Source organism: Ailuropoda melanoleuca, chromosome 2, assembly GCF_002007445.2.
Source record: "Ailuropoda melanoleuca isolate Jingjing chromosome 2, ASM200744v2, whole genome shotgun sequence".
Classification (NCBI taxonomy): Eukaryota; Metazoa; Chordata; class Mammalia; order Carnivora; family Ursidae; genus Ailuropoda; species Ailuropoda melanoleuca.
Window position 1 is genome coordinate 107,398,985 of NC_048219.1, and position 24,464 is coordinate 107,423,448.

The following is a 24,464-nucleotide window of genomic DNA, read 5'->3' on the forward strand; positions in this document are numbered from 1 at the left end:
AGATCTAGCAAAGAAATTGAAGCAGTAATCAAAAATCTCCCAACAAACAAGACTTCAGGGTTGGATGGCCTCCCAGCGGAATTTCACCAAACATTTAAAAAAGAATTAATACCTATTCTTCTGAAACTGTTTCAAAAAACAGAAATGAAAGGAAAACATCCAAATTCATTCTATGAGGCCAGCATTACTTTGATCCCAAAACCAGACAAAGATCCCACCAAAAAAGAGAATTACAGACCAATATCCCTGATGAACATGGATGCAAAAATTCTCACAAAGATACTAGTTAATAGGATCCAACAGTACATTAAAAGGATTATTCACCATGGCCAAGTGGCATTTATTCCTGAGTCACAAGGGTGGTTCAATATCCACAAATCAATCAATGTGATATACCACATTAATAAAAGAAAGGACAAGAACCATATGATCCTCTCAATAGATGCAGGAAAAGCATTTGACAAAATACAGCATCCTTCCTTGATAAAAGCTCTCTGCAGTGTAGGGACAGAGAGAACATACCTCAATATCTTAAGAGCCATATATGAAAAACCCACAGAGAATATCATCCTTGATGGGGAAAAACTGAGAGCCCTAAAGTCAGGAACATGACAGGGATGTCCACTCTCACCACTGTTATTCAATGTAGTACTAGAAGTCCTAGTCTCGGCAATCAGACAACAGAAAGAAATAAAATGCACCCAAACTGGCAAAGCAGAAGTCAAGCTTTCACTCTTCACAGATGACATGATACTCTATGTTGAAAACCCAAAAGACTCCACCCCAAAATTGCTAGAATTCATACAGGAATTCAGCAATGTGGCAGTATATAAAGTCAATGCACAGAAGTCAGTTGCATTTCTATACACTACCAATGAGACAGAAGAAAGAGAAATTAAGAAATTGATACCATTTACCATTGCACTAATAACTATAAGATATCTAGGAATAAACCTAACCAAAGAGGCAAAGGATTTGTACTCAGAAAACTCTAGAACATTTATGAAGGAAATTGAGAAAGACACAAAGAAATGGAAAAACATTTCATGCTCATGGATTGGAAGAGCAAATATTGTTAAAATGTCAGGATACCCAAAGCAATCTACACATTCAATGCAATCCCTATCAAAATACCATCAACATTTTTCACAGAGCTGGAACAAATAATCTGAAAATTTGTATGGAACCAGAAAAGACCAAGAATAGCCAAAGGAATGTTGAAAAAGAAAACCAGAGCTGGTGACATTATAATTCCAGACTTCAAGCTATATTACAAGTCTGTAGTCATCAAGACAATGGGGAAATGGCACAAAAACAAACACATAGATCAACAGAACAGAATAAAGAACCCAGAAATGGCCCCTCAACTCTATGGTTAACTCATCTTCAACAAAGCAGGAAAGAATATCCAATGGAAAAAAAGACAGTCTCTTCAACAAATGGTGTGGGGGAAATTGGACAGTCTCATGCAGAAGAATGAAACTGTACCATTTTCTTACCATACACAAAAATAGACTCAAAATGGATGAAAGACCTAAATGTGAGACAGAAATCCATCAAAATCCTAGAGGAGAACACAGGCAGCAACCTCTGTGACCTCAGCCGCAGCAACTTCTTGTTAGACACATCTTCAAAGGCAAGGGAAACAAAAGCAAAAATGAACTATTGGGATTTCATCAAGATTGAAAGCTTTTACACAGCAAAGAAAACAGCTGGCAAAACTGAAAAACAAACTACAGAATGGGAGAAGATATTTGCAAATGTCCTATCAGATGAGGAACTAGAATCCAAGATCTATAAATAACTTATCAAACTCAACACCCCAAAAAACAAAAAATCGGTCAAGAGATGGGCAGAAGTCAAGGTGCCTGGGTTGATGAAGTGTCTGTCTTTGGCTCAGGTCAAGATCCCCAGGGTCCTGGCATTGAGCCCCCCATTGGGCTCCCCGCTCAGCAGGGAGTCTGCTTCTCCCTCTCCCTTTGCCCCTCCCCCTACTTGTGTTCTCCCTCTCTTTCTCTCAGATAAGTAAAATCTTAAAAAAAAAAAAGAAAAGAAAGAAGAAAGAAAGAAAGAAAGAAAGAAAGAAAGAAAGAAAGAGAAAGAAAGAAAAGATGTGCAGCTTGAGCAAGGATCCATCATTTCAAGAAGAAAACTAGTAAAAATGAGACTCAGATGGCTATTGTTAGAACCATCGCTTATGACTGCAGTTTAGATGAAGTGTGCCTCCTTTGGGTTTTGTTTTGTGCTTCATTCCATGGCTATCCTTGACTAACCCTGGCTCTTTTGTCCAGCCTTTACACCTCCCCCTAGACCTGGGGTTGTGGGATAAGGGAAGCCTGGGACAGAGCCTGAGAGAAGGAGGATAGGAAGGAGCAGCAGAGAAGGGGAGGGTGGGATGGAGATGTGCTGGCCCCTGGAAAATGCAAGAGGAGTGCCTGGACTATTCTTCTCATCACGTTTGCCTTTTTTTGTGTCTGTGTCTAGGAGTGACCGTGCAAGCCCTTTCTACAGTTCCTGTCATGTTTAGTTACTGGGTGAGTGTGAAAACTCAAATGTCTTCTGGGTGGGCGAAGGCTCATATCCAGCTCACTAGTGAGTAGACAGATGCCTCAAGTCTTGACATTGTCCCCCAAATCTCCTCCCCTTTAGAGATCACCAGGGACCCCCAGTTTCTCATACTGCAGTGTCCCCTCTCAGGCCTTCCTCCTAGTCATGCTCTTGCTCTAGACCCGCATGGTCCAGAATGGTAGCCAGGAGCCGCATGTCAACATGTGACTCACATTACATTTCCATTGAACAGGCAGTTCTAGACTCAACTAGAGTCTAGAATTCCACCAGAATTTACCTATCTCATGATTCATTCCTGCAGTGCCTTGCTCAGCCATTGACAAGCCAGTTTATTCTGAGATGATAATGACTGGAGAGTAAGAACAATAATAATGGCCTAACATGTTGCCTCTCTGGGTGAAACACACAATTCAAAATGGGATTTCTGCAGTTGGATGCCTCTCCCCAAGAGATTAAGTCTCAATTGCTGAGTTTCAGGCATGATCACAGCCTGTGGGAGGTCATTTCTGCACATAGCTGGGGATGCACTAAATATCTGCTCAACCAAGTGAATATTCATTTGTGTTGTGATTTAAGGAGCAATGGAAATATCACCTGCTTACACAGACTTTCCCACCCATGCTCATATTCTAGTATCAGTGTTTCAGTCTTTATCTATTCCTCGGATTAGATTCATTTTTTTATTTTATTTTTTTATTTTTGAGAGAGAGAAAGAGAGAGAGTGTGCAAGGAGTGTGGAGGGGCAGAAGGAGAGGGAGAGAGAATCCTAAGCAGACTCCCCACTGAGCATGGAGGCCTACAAGGGGCTCCATCTCACGACCCTGAGATCATGACCTGAGCCGAAACCAAGAGCTGAACACTTAACCCAGACACCTCTAGACTCATTTTTTAAAATAAAAATGCTGTAAGACTTCAATATGCCCAAATTTATCTGAGTATCTACTATTTTGACTGAACGACTAGAATTTCAGGAGACTACCAAATGCCTGCCAGTGGGGTGGGGTGAAGTTAAAAGGAAAGAAAACAATAAAGAAGAGGGAGTTAGGGGATCAGAAAGCGAACAGCTGCATCAGCATTTTGCTAAGGTAACTCTTGAGTGTCACTACCAGCAGAAGGACAGGGAGGAACACAGGAACAGGAGGGGTCCATGAGCAGCCTGGCATCCCATGATGAGGCATGACAAGGAGGTATGCTGCTGGTGATGTGGGACACTCACCAGGCCCATCCTCATTCCATCTCTTCTATAGGGGATGACTGGCCCAGTAATTGTGTCCATCCCTTCTGATTATAACTTCCATTTTTCTAATTAATCGGCAATATACTAGCAGTTTTCTTTACTTTTGCAGTGATTGGCTTTGGGTCTCCTACAGCCAGTGGCTATTTCAATCTGTGCCCCAGCTTGCTGAGGAGTAAAAGCCATGGATAGTGACAAATGACTCAGCCCAGGAGAGGTATTGTGCAGAGTAATTAAAGAAGTTGGTCATGAATGATATGATCTTCCCTTACTTGTCTCTGCCAGGCCAAACCTCAGGACACATTAGACCTGTGCCAGCTTTTAAACAATGACTTGGCTGCCACTGTTGCGAACCACCCCAGGAGGTTTGTGGGTCTGGGGACGTTGCCCATGCAGGCCCCGGAGCTTGCTGTGAAGGAGATGGAGCGCTGCGTGAAGGAGCTGGGCTTTCCCGGGGTCCAGATCGGCTCCCACATCAACGAGTGGGACCTGAATGCAAAGGAACTCTTCCCTGTCTATGCAGTGAGTACACGGTGATCGCTCAGCCAGCATGTGGCAGGGCCAGGCACTGCACTGGGTGAAGGAGGGCAGAACATGAGTGTGCCACCTCCCTGGCAGGGGGAAAGAAAGATGCCTGATGACATGCTGCATACAGCAGGAAATATGGAAAGAGTTCTCCAAAAGGACTGGGCCATTCCACTAGAAGAGGGACAGGTGGAAATGCTTCGCAGGCCAGCCCGGAGTTAGCTCAGGGAAATTTCTCTTACTTTCCATCCCCTATGCTCTCTTTCTACTGTTTCCTTTGGAAGCTGAAATATTACCCTCATCACAGCCATGGTACAAAAGGCCATGTCAGTGACATGCAAAAAAAAAAAATTATTTATTTTGCTTTAGAAAAAAATACTTATCTTTCAAAATTATGACTTTTTTTCCAGGTGCCTGAGTGGCTTAGTCAGTTAAGCGCCTGCCTTCAGCTCAGGTCATGATCCCAGGATCCTGGAATAGAGCCCCCTGTCAGGCTTAAGCGGGGAGTCTGCCTCTCCCTCTCCATCTGCTTCTCCCCTCTCTCTCGTTCTCATCCTCTCTCTCATGCTCTCTCTCTCAAACAAATAAATAAAAAAATTATGAAGTGATTTTGAAGAAATTCTGGAAAATACAGAAAAACAGAGACAGGAAAACAAAAACAACCCATAATCCCACTACCCAAAGATAAATATTTACTGTTATCATATATTTTGTTTGATTTTTTTGTTTGCATGTTTCTGCATATATCTATATTTTAATGAAATCTGAATTTTAATTACACGAGATTTTGTATCCTAATGAATTTCCAATCCAAATGAAAATTCTCTTAATGTATGATTTTTAAGTAACTGCATATATTACAATATATGGATATGTTTTGATTTATTTAACCAGTCCTAAATTAATATACTTTTTCCCCATATATTTCAAAAACGTATAATTAAAGCACGTAACAAAAAACAATGCCATCAAAATGTTAACATTTGAGGAAACTAGCTGGTGAGTATATGGATGTTCATGGTACTATGGTTTACAACTTTCTACATTTAAAATATTGCATTATAAAGTATATTTTCAGGAATTTGGTGCCATTTTAATCTCTCAGGTACCCAACTGAAGTGCCCACAGTCCCATGGTCCTCTTCACCAGTCTTCCTCTACCCTTCTGTTCTTTCTGCAACTAAACCTGCTTTTCTTCATATCAGAAATCAAGATGCATATTTTATTTTCAATTGCAATTTTTTATTTCTTACTTTCCTCCTAGAATTATAACAGTATTGTTTTCTATTATTTTCATCGTAAATGCAAAATTTTCAATAGTGGATTAAATAGATGCTGGTGGGGACGCCTGGGTGGCTCAGTCAGTTAAGCGTCTGCCTTCAGGTCATGATCCTGGGATCCTGGGATCAAGGCCCGCATATGGCTCCTTGCTCAGCAGGGAGACTGCTTCTCCCTCTGCCTGTCTCTCCCCCTGCCTGTGAGCTCTCTCTCTGACAAATAATTAAATCTTTAAAAATAATTTAAAAATAATAAAAAAATAAATAGATGTTGGTGTACTCACCAGGCACTATAACCACTGATCATGTATTCCTTTCATGTTTATTGAGCTCTGCCTACATGCAAAAATGTTTCCATGTTTGTATCGATGGACACTGCCCACCAGTTGAGGGTCTACCTGTTAAATTGCCTCCCAATAACCTGAAAGATTAAACGTTCCTCTAAATATTGAACTCCCTGAAGCTTATTGGCTGCAGGGGCTGAGCTGATACAGTGAATGTTTTCTAGAAACTTTAATGGGCTTTGAAAGAGGATTTATTTACTTGTGCATCCAAGTTGTTTCAGCACCATGTGAACAAGCCTTCAGCTGCAAGTTATTTTATTATTTACTGGGACTGGGTTTATGAATTACTAAGGAGCTCAAAAAGAAAGAGCAGCCAGTTATGGTCCAAATAGATAATTTTCACTTGTGTGACTAGCTCAACCCATCACTCATTCTAAATAGGCTGTTTTGGGGACTGCGATCTCTCAGGGAATTCAGGAGAGCGTCCTGGCCCCAGCTGATTTGTGATGTCCTGGGGCTGGCAGCACATTCGTTTGGTTAGCAAGACTTGGCAGCCTCACTAGTCTCTAGCTTATGCCAGTAACATGGCTAAAACAAATGACAGGAGTTACCATGAACCAAGTTGTCTTTGTCATTTCAAGGGGAGCCTGGAGCTAAGTGTCTAGCCATCTCCCCTACCTCCTAGACCTCCCTTGTAGTAAGTGAACCCAACCATACATGCTCAGATCAGTTTTCAGGCACAAAAATGACCTTATTACAAGTATGAGGCAGGCAGACTGGTAGCGGCAGACTGCCTGCTCTACCATGTATCAGCCATAAGACCTAAGTAAGTTACCTAGCCTCTAAGTGCCTTACTTTCTTTCTCTATAAAATAAGAGTAATAAAAATGCTCATCTCAGAAGGTATTAGGCTAAGTGAAATAAGTCAGAGACAGACAAATAAATACCATATGATTTCACTTCTATGTGGCATCTAAAAGAAAAATAAACAAACAAAAACGCTAATAGACCAAATAAACACAGAGAACAAACGAGTGGCTGCTAGGGGGCAAGGGGTGGGGGATGGGCAAAATGGGTAAAGCGGAATGGGATACAGGCTGCCAGTTATGGAATACACAAGTCACGAGGATGAAAGGTACAGCATAGGGAATAAAATCAATATTATAATAGCATTTGTAGAGTGACAGATGGTAGCTACCCTTGTGTAAGCACACTATAAGGTACAGGACTGTCAAATCAGCATGTTGTACACCTGAAAGTAATGGAACATTGTATGTCAACTATACTTCAATTTTAAAAAGTGCTCATCTTATAAAGGATTAAACTAGTTAACAATTGTACAATTCTTATAACAGCTTTGGCATATAGTAAGCTCTCAGTTAATGTGAGTTATCATGATTTTCAGAGTTTAAGTGACTTCTTTTTGTGTTCTCTACAATACTTCACATACAGAAAGGATCAAATATACATACTAATTTGAATTGAAGAGAAATGCACCATCACAGATGCACAGAATAATAATGAGTCAAATCCCACTGAGATACCATGATTTTTTGCTTTTGTCAAGCTCAACCCATCCCAAGAAGTTGACCCAGCCTGCATCCATTATCAGAAACTAATTAGCTCCTCTCCCTTCTACCCCCAGAACCTGATGAAATTAGAAGTCCATTCTCCAATCTACCCTTTGTCTGCCACTTCCAGAATCCCTTGTTGTCCAAGAATTGCATCTCCATTTTAAAAATGCTTATGTCCAGGGGCGCCTGGGTACCACAGTCAGTTAAGTGTCAGGGTCTTGATTTAGGCTCAGGTCATGATCTCAGGGTCATGAGATGGAGTCCTGCATTGGGCTCAGTGCTGGGCGTGGAGCCTACTTAGGATTGTCTCTCTCCTTCTGTCCCTCCCCCCACCCCCAATAGTGCACGCTCTCTCTCTTCTTAAAAAAAATTAATGAAATAAAAAAATAAAAATAAGTAAAAATGCTTATGTCCAGAACACACATTGCATCAGGCTATTTAGCCCACATATTTATATGTAAAGATAGGATGAATCACGCCAGCACCTCAATATATTTGGAAAAGAAATGAGCTAAGGAAAATCTGTTTTGAACCTTGTTAAGCACTCATACTCAATGCCCGTTGAGGGAACTTTTTTAAATTAAACATTTTGTTGAATAAAAGTCATTCCATCCAGATAGGATTTCCATTTCCCAGAAGGCCCTGGAATAGGTTTGCCCATGACATTCGTCTCAGTACCTGCCTGGCTGAGACACTGACAGCTCTTGACTTTTTAAAGTCATCTCATTCACAACAGACTGTTCAGGGACTCAGCTGGGCTTCTGAGGCTTTGTGAGTACCTGTAGACCCCCAGAAATTCCCAGCCAGTGTCGGGCTCTGTGTGGCCAATGGCTTGGGTCAGGCCAGCCTGCTCCAGTCCGGTCACGAGGCCCTGGCCCCCAGCCATCACTTCTTCACTTTCACATCAGGTTTCCAAGTGGGAGAAACAAGGGAACATTCTAGCCCTGACTCTAAGGGTACAATCTGAACAGTCCTCCTGAAAGAATGGATCAAGTGGATGAAGTAGGAACCAGCAGGAGAAAATTCCCCTGCATTTGAGGTATGGGATCAGTCCTTGAGCATTTTGCTCTCAGCTACATTTGACTGATTTGAATGACGGATGTCTCCTGTGACTTTTTTTGCCAAACAGTATATTAAATTCATCAACCTCCATGGCAAATCCACCGACCCCCTTGTTAATTCTAACTGGCCTTCTTATTTTCTAAGCTGGGGCAGAACTTCTCAATACCTCTTTTATATAGATAAGAAACAACTTCAAAAATATTTTAGCATATTTATTCAGATCAATATAGACCCAGAGAAAAAGCTTCCCTAAAATAGTACCCTATATTTGCTGGCTCATCCAAATAACACACACTCTCTCTCTCTCTCTCCCCCCCTCTCTCTCTCTCATTGCTTCTTTAAAGGTGGCTGAAAAGCTGAACTGTTCCCTATTTGTGCACCCCTGGGACATGCAGATGGATGGACGAATGGCCAAATACTGGCTCCCTTGGCTTGTAGGTTTGTGTCAGCTTGGTGTCTGGAAAAGAGGATCAAGCCTTCGGGTTTTTTTCCAATTATTTCTGGAACCCTACTATGTCAAAAAGAGAAAGTATGAATAATTAATGGGATTGTGAGTTACTGAGCTCTTGGATAAATGCTATATATATTACCTTAATTTTAATCGTATCCCCACAAAACTCCATGAGGTTGACATTTATAATAACCATTTTATAGGGAAGAAATGGAGTCTCTGAGTGGTTAGATAAGTTGTCCAAGTCACACAGTTAATAAGCAAAAATGGAATTTACACAAAACTGTCTGACTCCAAAGCTATCTCACTACACAGACTCCCAAAAGGTCTCCAAAAATAAGTAACCATGCCTGCCTAATAGATTTTTTTTTAAGGTAACCATGCCTAATAGGTTTTTTTAAGGTAACCATGCCTAATAGATTTTTTTAAAAGAGCCAACAAGAGTATCAGCTCTTGGGCGCCTGTGTGGCTCAGTCAGTTAAGCGTCTGCCTTCGGCTCAGGTCATGATCCCAGGACCCTGGGATCAAGCCCCACATTGAGCTCTCTGTTCAGCAAGGAGGAGACTGCTTCTCCCTCTCCCTCAGCCTGCCACCCCTGCTGCTTGTGCTCCCACTCTCCCTGTCAAATAAATAAATAAAATCTTAAAAAAAAAAAAGTATCAGCTCTTACAAGGAGAATGCTAGAGTTACAAGTAGAAGGTCAACTTCCACCATCCTAGATTGTAAATGACCCAGGCTTTCAATTTTCCTGTTACCTGCTCCTTTCTGCTGCTCTTTGTTCCTGCACTATTCATTCATGATTCCACATGAAGGTAAGGGAGAGGGTAAGAGGAGAGACTTATGCTTGGCCTATCCAATCTCTTTATTATCCCCGGTAACAAGAAATGGAGACAGGTGGTAATTCTGTGGCCAAAAGTAAAAAGTGCAGCTCATCTACAAACTCAGTCAATAGTGGGATTTCCAGATGAACACCCTTGGATTTTCTTTAGGGAAGCCATTATCCATTCTCTCCTCAGCTCAGTTAGTACAAGTAATGATAAAGTAACCAACATGAAGAATTAAATGGAGCAGTCAGTATACTGGAAGAAAACTGAATTTCAGTTCCAGCTAGTGTCTAGTTCTTGTATAACCTATGGCAAATCACTTCACATGCTCAGGCCCATTTCTCATGTGTAATATGGGGGAGCTGGTCTGCAGTATCTTTCAAAATGCTCTGACCTTTTATGGCTCTCTGATTGATTTTGGAGACCGACGTATTTAGTAAGGCAGCTTCCTACCCATCCTCCACCAAATTTTTGGGCAATAATTAGCAGGAAGAGACAACCTAAGAGGCACCAATGCTGTCCAGCTTCAAAGAAAATACCATCCTAATTCACACAACACTTTGATTAGTCCTACAAACTTATTTATATTACAATATCCCACATGAAAAACAGAGAGAAGAACATGTGCATAAAGAACCATTTGATCATTCACTTATGCAACACACATAAATTGATCCTCTCCAGCATGCCAGGCCCTGTACCAGGCACTGAGGATACTGACAAGGACAAAACCTCTGCCCTCCTGAAGCCAATATTCTGGTTAGAAGAAAGAGATGACAAACAAATACACAGATCATGAACAAACAGGATAATTTTAAAATTCTATTCTGGACGCAAAAGTGGTCATTAGCAGATTGGAGGATTCCCAGCAAGGGAGGAACGTGATGCAACTGACACTGTAAATACTCCACTTTGGCTTCTGTATGGAGAATGGGTTATATAACTATGGCCCAAGTAGTTAACGGAGAGCAGAATCACATGACCAAAAGGAAGTGATCCTGTCCATCCCCGTCTTCAGGAAGCTCTGCCCACAAACCACTCCCAGATAGATGTGAATCTATCGCGCTTCCAGAATTCCCAAAGGGCCAGGAAGCCAGAGGCATCTCTGTCCATAGAGCAATGGCAGGCTTGGGGCAGGATGAGCATCTGGTAAAACCCCATTTGGCAGCCAGAAAGCTAAGTCTTCCCCTGAAGGTACAGGCTTGCCTATGGAGGCCCCAGAGATTTCTTGATCACAGTCGGAAAAGCAGTTGCCTGGAAATGTCACCCAGACTAACTCGGTGGAGGTGAAGGCATCAGGCATGGAAGAGCCACTTCTTCTAGGGGCACAAAGCACTTGAAACAACTCATCTTAATCCAGTTATTTTCAACCTCATCTCTAAGAAGCAGCAAACATTCGGCAGGAATTGTAATTTAAATTAGTATTTATTGAGTACTAAGTGTCAAGAAAAAACACATTCTATAGATGAGGAAACTGAGGCACAGGGAAGCAACTAATACTTGTTGAGCCCCTCCAATGTGATGTTCTGGCCAGGAACTTTCCTAACATCATCATTTTCAAGGCTCCACGATGGTCTTGAAAGATGTGCAACAGTATCCCCATTTTACAGGTGAAGAAGCACGGGCTTAGGGACGTGAAATAATTGGTCAAAGTCCAGGAAGCAGAAAATTAGAAGAGTCAGGGTTCAACCCAGACTCACTGTACTCTGCTTGCCCCACCACATCCAAAACTGAAGTGGAGGAATAGGGACAAAAGCTACGTCCTCTGGCTCCTTGACTCTGCTGTCCATTAGATGACTCCACCTGCAAGTGGCAAATAGGAAGTTTCTGATGGTCTGTTTGCCAAAGGAATGGCTTGTAGACCACCAAGCCATGCTGGGACAGAGGGACCTCACATTTCTCAGCATTGACAATCACAGCAAGCTGGCATTCCCCAACCACTAGTATCACCAAGATTCTTCTTGCTTGAGATGACAAGCCCTGCACTCTGTGACCGTTTCCTCTTTTAGGAATGCCAGCAGAGACCACCACCGCCATTTGCTCCATGATCATGGGAGGAGTATTTGAGAAATTTCCTAAACTGAAAGTGTGTTTTGCACATGGAGGTAAGGCCCTATCTGCATTACTCAGCTCAGTTTACCATAACAAAATACCACAGACTCAGTGGCTTCAACAACAGAACTTAATTTTCACACAGTTCTGGAGGCTGGAAATGCAAGATCAAAGCGCCAGCGGGGTTAGTTCTGGTGAGACCTGTCTTCTTGGATTGTAGAAGGCCACTTTCTCACTATGCATGCAACGTGTCATTTTGGATGGGTACAGAGATGACCCTAAGGAACAGCAGCCGATCTAAGGGAATTAGCCAACCATGTGGATTACCTGGGATTTCCCTGGTGTATCTAATGGTTCTCTGGCGATACACACTCTGTGTTGAAGGAGGCTCTGGGGAGGATCTCCTGAGCAAGCGAATCTAATCCTAAATCTCACTGTTCCTCTCCTTTCTCCTATCAGATTCAAGTCCCACCTTATAACCTCATTTAACCTTAAATTACCTCCTTAATTAGCCCATCTCCAAACATAGTTAGATTGGGGGTTAGAGCTTCAACGTAAGAATTTGGGGGAGGGACCCCATAATTCAGTCCATAACATGCCTGCAACCACCATTCTAGTCATAAAGTATATGACAGTTTGGGGACCAAATTCCATTTTTATGGACAAGGTTAGTTTGGCATAGTTTTTGTTTTATTTTGTTTTGTTTTATTTTTTGTTTGTCTAAATCCTTCTAGTCAGACTACAAGCACTCCAGTTTGCAATAGTCCCTACCATTCTCTATTATTTACATTTTCTCCTTGGTCCCTGCAGGCAATTGTGTTTCTGACTCTTGGGCACACACAAACCATCACGACCACCACTTTTGATGGTTGCATGCAGAGCAATACATTTTATGGATATGCCATCATTACATAGATATTTCCCAGATGATAGGTTGCCTCTGTATTTTGCTGTTATAAGCACACTGTATTTGAAAACCTTGACCACATATCTTTACACACTTGTCTTCCTTCTTAGGATAAATTCTGCAAACTTGAATTTATAGATGAGTTCATACCATTTGTTCTGAATCATCTCCCAGCATTTGGGATACAATAAATCCTTTGTAAATACTGGACTACAGTAACTCCTCTTTGCATACAACATAAGGATTAAAAAATATCCTTTTCAATTGACACTAGCCCTTCACTAATGGGTTTTACTTGCAGGTGGTGCCTTCCCTTTCACAGTTGGAAGAATCTCCCATGGATTCAACATGCGCCCAGATCTGTGTGCCCAGGACAACCCAATCAACCCAAAGAAGTACCTTGGTTCCTTTTACACCGACTCCTTGGTTCATGATCCTCTGGCACTCAAGCTATTAACAGATGTCATAGGAAAGGTAAGTTGGGTCTGCCATGTAGATGGCTCATGGGGAGCAAAGTGTAGGATCAGCAACCTGTTCTTGGCCTCTCTCCAAAAAGGGGATGGAAAAAAAGGCATTAGAAGAAAGGACAGGGACAGTGAGATATACAATTAGATTTGCTTGCACAGGTGATCCTCTCCAGGGCCTCCTTCAACACAGTGTGCAACCATTATATACACCAGGGAAATCCCAGATAATCCACATGGCTGGGCAATTCCCTTAGATCATCTCTGTTCCTTCGGGTCATCTCTGCAGCCATCCGAAATGACACATTGCAATATGGTAAGCAGGAAAAGAGATACAAGTTTTGTAGTCAAATTGACTTGTGTTAAAATCTTGGCTCTACCTCTTACTAACTGGATAAATTATGAACCCAACTGTCCTTATCCACTAAAATGAAAATTGGAACATTAAAGAAGGAAGAAATGACACTTAACAGGGAGGCAGGGGAAGATGATGAAGGGTCTGTATACCACCTGAAATTTTTTTCTGGAATAATACAGTACAGCCTTCATTTTGGAAACAATTCTCTCATTTAGTCCAAAAAGACCAACTTGGTATTAATTTAAACTTCACAAGAGAGAGTCTTTCTTTGTTGTCATCTGCTTGCAGATCTCCTTGTTGGTGGCATTTCTACCTTTAAGTTTATTTTGAAAATGCTAACTCTACAAGTTACACCATTTTTAGGGCAAACTCCAGTTTGAACCAGTGAAAAGTCTGAAATATATACTATTTCAATTCCCTCATATTATTTACAAATATCCAAAGAAGGTTTCAAAATTTTCTAAGAAAAAAAAAAAACCCTTGAGGATTTACTTTAAAATGTGGACATATTTAAAGATTTGCAATGTGGTACTTGGGTTGAGAGTAGACTCTAAGGCATTTAAAATCTTGTCTAGCAGGAAAAGAGGTCCATCATTTCAAAGTTGCAAGAAGTTCTCCATCTCCAGAATGGAGACTTCATCTTACTTTAAAGCTGACTGTTTCTCTGGCTTAAGAAACTCACTAGAATATAAATGTTAAACATTCTGGTTTGGTAATAAATTATGTAGTTGAGCTGTGCTTCTGAGCCTTCTAGCTTTTATGTTGTTCCTGCCAAAATGGGTGCTTAGCAGTGGGTTGTGAATGTTGATGATTATTGGTTTGGACATAGGGGTGATGGGGAGGAAATTACAAAAAGGAGAAACTGGAAGAGACTGTGCTTTCTGGACTTTGAGCAATGGAGGAGAAGGTGTGGGGAAGTGGTATGGAATTAAGAAGAGTCATTTTGATGACCTCCCATCAAACCTAGCACCCCTGGTATTCTTAGAAATTGTAAAATCAGGAGAAAATGCCCCTGGCAAATACAACACCCATCTTATGAGGGATGTACCATTAGCAGTGAGGGATACTATCAGCATCAAACAGCATTCAGGGCAAAACATATTGCCAGGAGGTCAGAGCAAAAGAGTAAGAACATGGCATATGGCTTGTGGTAACTAGCAGACAGACTAGTTAGTGAGCACCTCTGAGCACACCCCTTTTAGCGACCCCCAAAAGAACTGAGAGGGCACTTTGCAAAGTTAGTGGTGCTCAGATTTTGCATTCAAACTAGGAAAGCTTGAGCCATTATAATTTGGCCATTAAAAGCAAATGCGACCTCATTTTATGTGGCCTCACTGTCTGGTGAATCCAGGACACAGAAGCAATATATATTAATAATTTGGATTCTCTCTAAAATATTAATGCTTCTTCTTTTTGCTTATATCCACATTAACAAATTCTCTCAAAAACAACACCCAAACTAAAATGGCTGAGGAAAGTCCTAGCATGACAGCCAGACAGGAGAAAATCATTAGAGCTGTAAAGGGAGGTCTCCTGGAGAGAAAAAATGGAACTGATGGATTATTTCATGGGTTTGTGAGTTTGAAATGATGATTACCACACATTCAACAGATCTGTTGATGTATTAGGAACAAATAAGCAGTATGTACATAGAAAATTAAGCAAATGAAAGAAAAGGAAATAATTAACTCCAAGAAAACAAACACCCATATGAGGGCAGATAATAATTGTACATTACTTGACTCAGCAGTGAACAATATTTATAGTCATAATAGTGTAAATATTAAGCACTAGTTTAAGTGAAAATTCTAATTCTATTGGGAAAATGGAGAAGTTGGGGTAACAAAGAAATTCTCCAGGATCATAATGAGAAGTCAGTAAATACTCTCTAAAGCTAATAAATCAAGAATAAAATAAGGTGGGCACCTGGGCGGCTCAGTTGGTTAAGCAGCTGCCTTCGGCTCAGGTCATGATCCTGGAATCCTGGGATCAAGTTCCACATCAGGCTCACTGCTCAGTGGGGAGTCTGCTTCTCCCTCTGACCCTCCCCCCTCTCATGCTCTCTCTCTCTGTCTCTCCCAAATAAATAAATAAAATCTTTTTAAAATTTTTTAAAAAGAATAAAAGAGAGGCGCCTGGGTGGCACAGTGGTTAAGCGTCTGCCTTCGGCTCAGGGCGTGATCCCGGCGTTATGGGATCGAGCCCCACATCAGGCTCCTCTGCTATGAGCCTGCTTCTTCCTCTCCCACTCCCCCTGCTTGTGTTCCCTCTCTCGCTGGCTGTCTCTATCTCTGTCAAATAAATAAAAAATCTTTAAAAAAAATAAAAAAATAAAAATAAAAAGAATAGAATAGAATAAGGTAATTATATAGAATAATGAAGGTAATCATCAGAAGACGTAAGTTAAAATGGTGAAATTGGCTGCCTCGAAGGATAAGAGTTAGGAACATAGGCACAGGACTGCTTTTAATGAGAAAGATATTTTAGTGATATTTGATTATTTAACTATGTATAGGCATTACTCTGATAAATAAAAATTTACATAATACTCTAGGAGTAAGTAAACATATAGAAAGAACATACAGAGAAAAATAAATAGAATAATAAAAATTTAGAGAAGAACATATATATACCAAAACTAGTTATTGAACCCCTACTATTTCTAAAACACTGTGCTAAATGGAAGACTTAAGACTCTTAAGACTCAAGTATGAGCTGCTATATCATTATAGTTTTGATTCAAATTTCCCTGATGATCAGTGATATTGAGCATCTTTTCATGTGTCTGTTAACCATCTAGATGTCTTCTTTGGGAAAATGTCTATTCATGTCTTCTGCCCATTTTTTAATTGGATTATTCATTTTTGGGGTGTTGAGTTTTATAAGTTCTTTATATATTTTAGATAATAACTTTTATCAGATATGTCATTTGCAAATACCTTCTACCATTCCATAGGTTACCTTTTAGTTTTGTTGTTTCCTTTGCTATGCAGAAGCAGCTTTTATTTTGATGTAGTCCCAATAGTTTTTTACTTTCATTTCCCTTGCCTCAGGAGAAATATCTAGAAAAAAGTTGCTACAGAGTGAGGATGCCTAGCTGGCTTAGTTGGTAAAGCACATGACTCTTGATCTCAGGGTTGTGAGTTCAAGCCCCATATTGGGCATGGAACCTACTTTAAAATTTTTTTTAATTTAATTTAATTTAAAAGTTGCTACAGCTGATATCAAAGAAGTTACTGCCTGTGCTCTCTTCTAGGATTTCTATGGTTTCAAGTCTGCCATTTAGGTCTTTAATGCATTTTTTAAAATTTTGTGTATGGTGTAAGAAAGTGGTCCAGTTTCATTCTTTTGCACCTTGCTATCCAGTTTTCCCAATACCATTTGTTGAAGACTGTCTTTTTACCACTGGATATTCTTTCCTGCTTTTTAATTGACCATATAGTTGTGAGTTCATTTCTGGGTTTTCTATTCTGTTCTGTCGATCTATGTGTCTACTTTTGTGCCAATACCATACTGTTCTGATCACTACAGCTTTGTAATATACCTTGAAGTCCAGAAATTGTAATGCCTCCAGCTTTGCTTTTCTTTTTCAAGTTGCTTTGGCCATTCAGGATCTTTTGTGGTTCCATACAAATTTTAGGATTGTTTGTTCTAGTTCTGTGAAAAATGCTATTGGCAGTTTGATAGGGATTGCATTAAATGTGTAGATTGCTTTGGGCAGTACAGGCATTTTAACGATATTTGTTCTTCCAATCCACAAACATAGAAAGAAATTGTTGTGTCATCTTCGGTTTCTTTCATCATTGTTCTATAGTTTTCAGAATACAGGTCTTTCACCTTTTTGGTTAGGTTTATTCCTGGGTATCTTATTGATTTTGGTACAATTGTAAAAGAGATCAATTCCTTAATTTCTCTTTCTGCTGCTTCATTACTAGTGTGTAGAAATGCAACAGATTTCTGTACATTGATTTTGTATCCTGTTACTTTACTGAATTTGTGTATCAGTTCTAGTAATTTTTCGGTGGAGTCTCTCAGGTTCTCTATATAGTGTATCATGCCATCTGCAAACAGTAAAAGTTTTACTTCTCTCTTGCTGATTTGGATGCCTTTTATTTCTTTGTGTTGTCCGATTGCTGTGACTTGGATTTCCAGTACTGTTAAATAACTACGGTGAGAGTAGATATCCCTGTCTTGCTTTTAACCATAGAGGAAAAGCTCTCAGTTTTTCCCCAATGAGGATGATGTTAGCTGTGGGTTTTTTTATATATGGCCTTTATTATGTTGAGGTATGTTTGCTCTAAACCTACTTTTTTGAGTGAGGGTTTTTATCATGAATGGATATTGTACTTTGTCAAATGCTTTTTCTACATCTATTGAAATCATACAGTTCTTACCCTTTCACTTATTGATGTGATGTATCACATTGATTGATTTGTTAATATCGAACCACACTTGCACGCCAGGAATAAATCCCACTTGATCATCGTAAATGATTTTTTTAATGTATTGTTGGATTCACTTTGCTAGTATTTTATTGAGAATTTTTGCATCCATGTTCATCAAAGATATTGGTTTGTAGTTCTCTTTTTTAGTGGAGTCTTTATCTGGTTTTAGTATCAGGATAATGCTGGCTTCATAAAATGAATTTGGAAGTTTTCCATCCTTTCCTATTTTTTGGAATAGTTTGAGAAGAATAGGTATTAATTCTTTAAATATTTCATAGAATTCACTTGTGAAGCTATCTGGCCCTGGACTTTTGTTTTTTGGGAATTTTTTGATTATTGATTCAATTTCTTTGCTGGTATCAGTCTGTTCAAGTTTTCTATTTCTTTGTGTTTCAGTTTTGGTAGGTTTTATGTTTCTAGGAATTTATCCATTTCTTCTAGGTTGTCCAATTTGTTGGCAAATAGTTTTTCATAAAATTCTCTTATGATTATTTCTATTTCTGTGGTATTGGTTGTTATTTCTCCTCTCATTTGTGATTTTATTTATTTGGGTCCTTTCTCCATTCTTTTTGATAAATTTGTGTAGGGGTTTATCAATTTTATTTTTATTTTTTTTTTCAAAGAACCAGCTCCTGGGGAGAACCTGGGTGGCTCAATTGTTAAGCATCTGCCTTCGGCTCAAGTCATGATCCCAGGGTGCTGGGATCAAGCCCGGAGTCAGGCTCCCTGCTAGCGGGAAGCCTGCTTCCCTCTCTCCCACTCCCCGTACTTGTGTTCCCTCTCTCACTGTGTCTCTCTCTGACAAATAAACAAATAAAATATTAAAAAACAAAAACAAAAAACAAAGAACCAGCTCCTGGTTTCACTGATCTGCAGTTTTTTTAGGTTTCTATTTCATTTATTTCTGCTCTAATCTTTGTTATTTCCTTCCTTCTACTGGCTTTAGGCTTCATTTGTTATTCTTTTTCTAGCTCCTTTAGGTGTAAGTTTAAGTATTTAAGATTTTTCTTGCTTCTTGAGGTAGGCCTGTTTGCTAGATACTTTCCTCTTAGGACGGCTTTTGCCGCAGCCCAAAGGTTTTGGACTGTTGTGTTTTCATTTTCATTTGTTTCCATGTATTTTTTTATTTCTTCTTTGATTTCCTGTTTGGCCCATTCATTGTTTAGTAGCTATTATTTAACCTCCATGTATTTGTGGTCTTTCCAGATTTCTTCTTGTGGTCGACCTCTCATTTCAAGGTATTATAGCCAGAAAAGGTGCACAGTATGACTTTAATCTTTTGTATTTGTCGAGGTCTGATTTATGACCTAGTATGTGATCTATTCTGGAAAATGTTCCATGTGCACTTAAAAAGGTGTATTCCACTGTTTCAGGATGGAATGTTCCAAATATATGTTAAGTTCATCTGATCCAGTGTGTCATTCAAAACCATTGTTTACTTGTTCATTTTCTGTTTAGATGATCTGTCCATTGATATAAGTGGGGTGTTAAAATCCCCTACTATTATTGTGTTATTATCAGTTCCTTTATGTTTGTTATTGTTTTATAACTTGGGTGGCCTCATGTTGGGTGCATAAATATTTGTAACTGTTACATCTTCTTTTGGATTGTCTCCTTTATTATTTTATAGTGCCCTTCTTTGTCTCCTATTACAGACTTTGTTTTAAAGTCTAGTTTCTCTGATATACGTATTACTACTCTGGCTTTCTTTGACATCCATTTTCATGATAAATGTTTCTCCATCAATCACTTTCAATCTGCAGGTGCCTTAAGGACCAAAATGAGTCTCATTGTCAGCTTACAGATGGGTCTGGTCTCCTTATCCATTCTGACACCCTCTGTGTTTTAATTGGAGTATTTAGTCCATTTATATAGTAATTATTAATAGATATGCATTTGCTGCCATTTTATTACTTGTTTTGTGGTTGGTGCTAAGTAATTTCTCTGATCCTTTGTTGTCTCTCTCTCTTTCATGGTATGCTGATTTTCTTTAGGGATGTATTTGGATTTGTTTCTGTTTATTCTTTCCATGTTTATTAGTGGTTTTAATATATAGTTACTATTATTGTGTATATAACCTCTTCTGCAAATAGCAGTCTATATTAAGTTGATGGTTGCTAAAGTTTGAACCCACTCTCTTCTCCTCTTAACCCCATGTTTTAGGTATATGTTATTACATTTTATATACTTTGTGTGTGTGTGTGATTTCCTTGTTTGATTTTTACATAAATATTCATTTTTACTGGAATGCCTGGGTGGCTCAGTTGGTTGAGCATCTGCCTTCAGCTCAGGTCATGATCCCAGGGTCCTGAGATCGAGTCCTGCATCAGGTTCCTTGCTCAGTGGGGAGCCTGCTCCTCCCTCTGCTTGTGCTAACAAATAAATAAAATCTTTAAAAAAATATTCATTTTTACTGCTTTTGTGTTTCCTGCCTTTATACTGTTATATTTGGTCTCTCCTTTCCAAAGAGTCCTCCTTAATATTTCTTGCAGGGCTGGTTTGTGGTCAGGAAATCCTTTAGTTTTTGTTTTTCTGGGAAACTCTTCATCTCTCCTTCTATTCTAAATGATTGCCTTGCTGGATAGAGTATTCTTGGCTGCAAATTTTTCCCATTCAGCGCTTTGAATATACCATGCCACTCACTCCCTTCTGGCTTGCAAAGTTTCTTTTGAAAAATCTCCAGCTAGCCTTTATGGGTTTTCCGTTGTAAGTTAATGACCTCTTTTGTCTTGCTGCTTTTAAGGTTTTTTTTATCACTATATTTTGCAAATTTAATTACAACATGTCTTGGTATTGGCCTGCTTTTGTTGATTTTGATGGGAATTCTCCATGCTTCTGAATCTGGATGTCTGTTTCCTTCCCCAGATTAGGGAAGTTTTCAGCTATTATTTCTTCAAATAAATTTTCTTTTTTTTTTTTTTTTAAAGATTTTATTTATTTATTCGACAGAGATAGACACAGCCAGTGAGAGAGGGAACACAAGCAGGGGGAGTGGGAGAGGAAGAAGCAGGCTCATAGCGGAAGAGCCTGATGTGGGGCTCGATCCCATAACACCAGGATCACGCCCTGAGCCGAAGGCAGACGCTTAACCGCCGTGCCACCCAGGCGCCCCTCAAATAAATTTTCTGCCCCCTTTTTTCTCTTCTTCTTCTTCTTCTGGGACTTCTACAAAATAAATGTTATTACATTTGAATGAGTCACTGAGTTCCCTAAGTCTATTCTCATTTTGCATAGTTCTTTCTTTTGTTCAGTTTCACTGCTTTCCATTACTTTGTCTTCTAGGTCATTAATTTGTTCCTCTGCTTCTTCCAGCCTGATGTTCATTGCATCTAGCATGTTTCTAATCTCATTTATAACACTCTCGATTTCTACTTCTTTTGTAACTCTTTTCTCTGTGGCAAGTGTCTCACTAATGTCTTCTATTCTTTTCTCAACCTAGTGAGTATCCTTAAGATTGTTGTTTTAAATTCTCCATCAGGCATGTTACTTACATATATCNACACTCTCGATTTCTACTTCTTTTGTAACTCTTTTATCTCTGTGGCAAGTGTCTCACTAATGTCTTCTATTCTTTTCTCAACCTAGTGAGTATCCTTAAGATTGTTGTTTTAAATTCTCCATCAGGCATGTTACTTACATATATCTCACTTAGATCTCTGGCCATGGCCTTATCTTGTTCTTTCATTTGGGATAAATTCCTCTGTCTTTGCATTTTATCTAAGTCTCTGCCCTCTTCCCTGTATTAGAAAAGCCAGTTATATCTCCTGCTCCTGAAAGTAATGGCCTTATGAAAAAGAGGCCATGCAGTGCCCAGGGCCTGGCACTTCAGGGAGTGTCTCTGGTGTGTACTGCGTACACTCTACAGCTGTGTTCTGGCTACTCTATTCTTCAGGCCAGTCTTCTGCAAAGGCTCTCCTTGCCAGGTATGAGTAGTGTTTCGTCCCTGACCTGAATGTGGCAAGTTTTAGCTAGGTGTTCTCTGGTCTGCCTGTGAAATGAACCCTGTCATTACTTCCACTAGAACCGAGACCCTGCAGGGGAACCTGGGTGGCTCAGTTGAGCATCCAACTCTTGATTTTGGCTCAGGTCATGATCTCAGGGTCTTGAGATCAAGCTCCATGTCAGGCTCCCCACTCAATGGGGAGTCTGCTTCTCTCCTTCTTCCTCTCCCTTTGCCCCTCCTCCTGCTTACACTCTCACTTTCTCTAAAATAAATAAATCTTGAAAGAAGAAAGAAAGAAAGAGAGAGAGAGAAAAAAAGAAAAGAAAAGAAAAGAAAAGAAAAGAAAGAAAGAAAGAAAGAAAGAAAGAAAGAAAGAAAGAAAGAAAGAAAGAAAGAAAGAAAGAAACGAATGAACGGATGGACGGGCTGAGGCCCTGAAAGACTCTCTGGCCAGAAAGATGCAGTGTGAGCTGGGGTTTGTGCTAGTCTTCTGGAGAAGGGGCCATGACACTGGTACTAAGGCATGACTGAGGAGGGCAGTTCTTCCAGAGTGTGTGGAGCTGGGGCTTGGTGTAAGCAAGTTAGGCATCCAGTGTCTGGGCTGTGCTACTTCCCACAGGCGGCTCTGTGTTTATGCTGAGGGGTGATATGGGCCAGTTCCTTTGTTCCCAGAGAGGTATTCTGTGAACACTGCCTTTCAGGGATGCACTCCAAAAAAAGCAAATAACCTCCCCACTGTGTGCCCCCAGAGCTCTTCAGATCACTATTTCTATGCTGTCTGCCCCTGGTTTCCTGGAGCACAGTGTTCTCCAGGTTCCATCCTAGCCAAGCCTGCTGACCTTTAAAACTATAGGTTTTAAGCCCCACTGGTTGCTAGAACTCATGAAATTCAGTCCCTTTCATTTTCCAAGGCAACGGCTTTGGGGAAACATTCTCCTTGTGCATTCCCCTGTGTGCTTCTCTCTCTCTCTCTCTCTCACCCTTCTCCATGGCCACAGTTCCCTCCCTTCCACAGCAGCCATGAACCATTTCTCTAAACCACATCTCCATATTTTCCCCCTTCTTCCATATGGCCTCTTCTCTCCCCTTAGTTGTGGAGTTTGTTCTGTCAGTTTTCAGGTCAATTTCTGGGGTATTTAGAATTATGTGATAGTTATCTAGTTGTGTTCATGGGATAAAGAAAGCCTAGGCTCCTCCTACTCTACCACCATCTTCTCTTCTCCTGCTCAGGTGACTTTTAATATGAAGTCACTTATCCCCCTCACCCTCAGGTTCCTCAACTCTATAGTGGAAATGACCACCATGCAGAATTGATGTGAGAAGTTGGTATAATACTATGCCAAAGGACTATACAAATGTCAGCAATTTATGTCACCTATTCTAGTGCTTTACAAATAGTAGGTATTGAGTTAATGTTTGATTAATTGAGTTTGTATAATGGTTTTGTGAATATAAGGCTAATCTTACAGGGTATTGATTGAATTAAACCAGGCTCCTTCTCTAGGAAATTATGTCTCAGGGAACAAAGTGAATCCTTGGTAAGTTAGAATTTTTGTAGTAAGCTACATTATAATAAAGTTATGTTGTATTTACTGCATATGCTACTAATGAAATAGGCTAATAAGAAGATAGCTAATTGTTCCTTTTCTAGAAGACAAATGAACTCTCTTTTATTACTTGAATTTATTTAGTAAGCTACATCTTTCAGTGTTCGCAGCATTTCCTGAAAATGTGAAAAAGTTAATACAACCCAGCAGGTGAGCAGTTTATTTCTTTTCCCTGGCAGGAATATTAATCACTATTATTATCATCTCAGTAAGTCTTTGACCTAAAGGGAATATGTGTTGCCAGCTTTGAGGTGGGAAACGTATGTTGGGGCAGAGTGCTGGTGCTGAGAAATCAATCAGGATTACCCACCATCTAATAGAGAAAGCCAGTTGTCTGGGTAGACAGTATAATTTCAGGATCCCAGAAGCAGCAGCCATGGTAACTAAAAGGCCCACCATTAGAATTATTCCTTTGGGTTTACAGAGTCTTTAGAAAAGCCCTACTAAAATGTAGATGTTGTCAAATGTTACATTAGCACAGATACCCTTAAAAATTGGTTCATGATTATGGTGGATCCCAAGGGAACAGAATCCTAGATCACAGACAATAAGGCAGAAGAAAGTTCTAGCTTTTGGGAGGCCAGAATCAGGTATGTTATTTAGGAACCTGAGATGTCACAAGAGTTTAGGTTTCCCTGAGAGCTTGGAAATAGGGCAACAATCATCCAAATCCATATCCTATGCCTCCTTAACCAGGATTCTCTATGTAATCCCTTTAAAATACAATCAATTTTCAGCTATGAGACAAAAGGTGGTAAAAATAGCAATGCAAAAAGTATTTTTAATTCAAGAATTATTTATTAAGCTTCTATCAAGTGGAGACTGGTATTAAGCAATGCAGAATGCAACTTTCATCATACAAGAACATACTTTGAGGAATCTCATCTCCCC

General features: G+C 40.0%; 1 protein-coding gene and 1 long non-coding RNA gene across 4 annotated transcripts in view; one reads left to right on the forward strand and one right to left on the reverse strand.

Moving 5' to 3' along the window:
- The window catches only part of LOC109489862, a 154,142-nt gene that overhangs the window by 103,740 nt on the left and 25,938 nt on the right, over positions 1 to 24,464 (reverse strand). The gene's annotated exons all lie outside the window — the stretch shown is intronic.
- The window catches only part of ACMSD (aminocarboxymuconate semialdehyde decarboxylase), a 62,423-nt gene that overhangs the window by 25,525 nt on the left and 12,434 nt on the right, over positions 1 to 24,464 (forward strand). The window contains exons 4-8 of one of the 3 annotated variants that reach the window (XM_002920718.4): positions 2,485 to 2,534; positions 4,088 to 4,324; positions 8,867 to 8,960; positions 11,807 to 11,902; positions 13,058 to 13,230. In XM_002920718.4, coding sequence (XP_002920764.1) covers positions 2,485 to 2,534; positions 4,088 to 4,324; positions 8,867 to 8,960; positions 11,807 to 11,902; positions 13,058 to 13,230 — 650 coding nt within the window. The remainder of the gene's footprint in view (positions 1 to 2,484; positions 2,535 to 4,087; positions 4,325 to 8,866; positions 8,961 to 11,806; positions 11,903 to 13,057; positions 13,231 to 24,464) is intronic. The other 2 variants (XM_019801248.2, XM_019801250.2) reach the window with 2 other exon arrangements.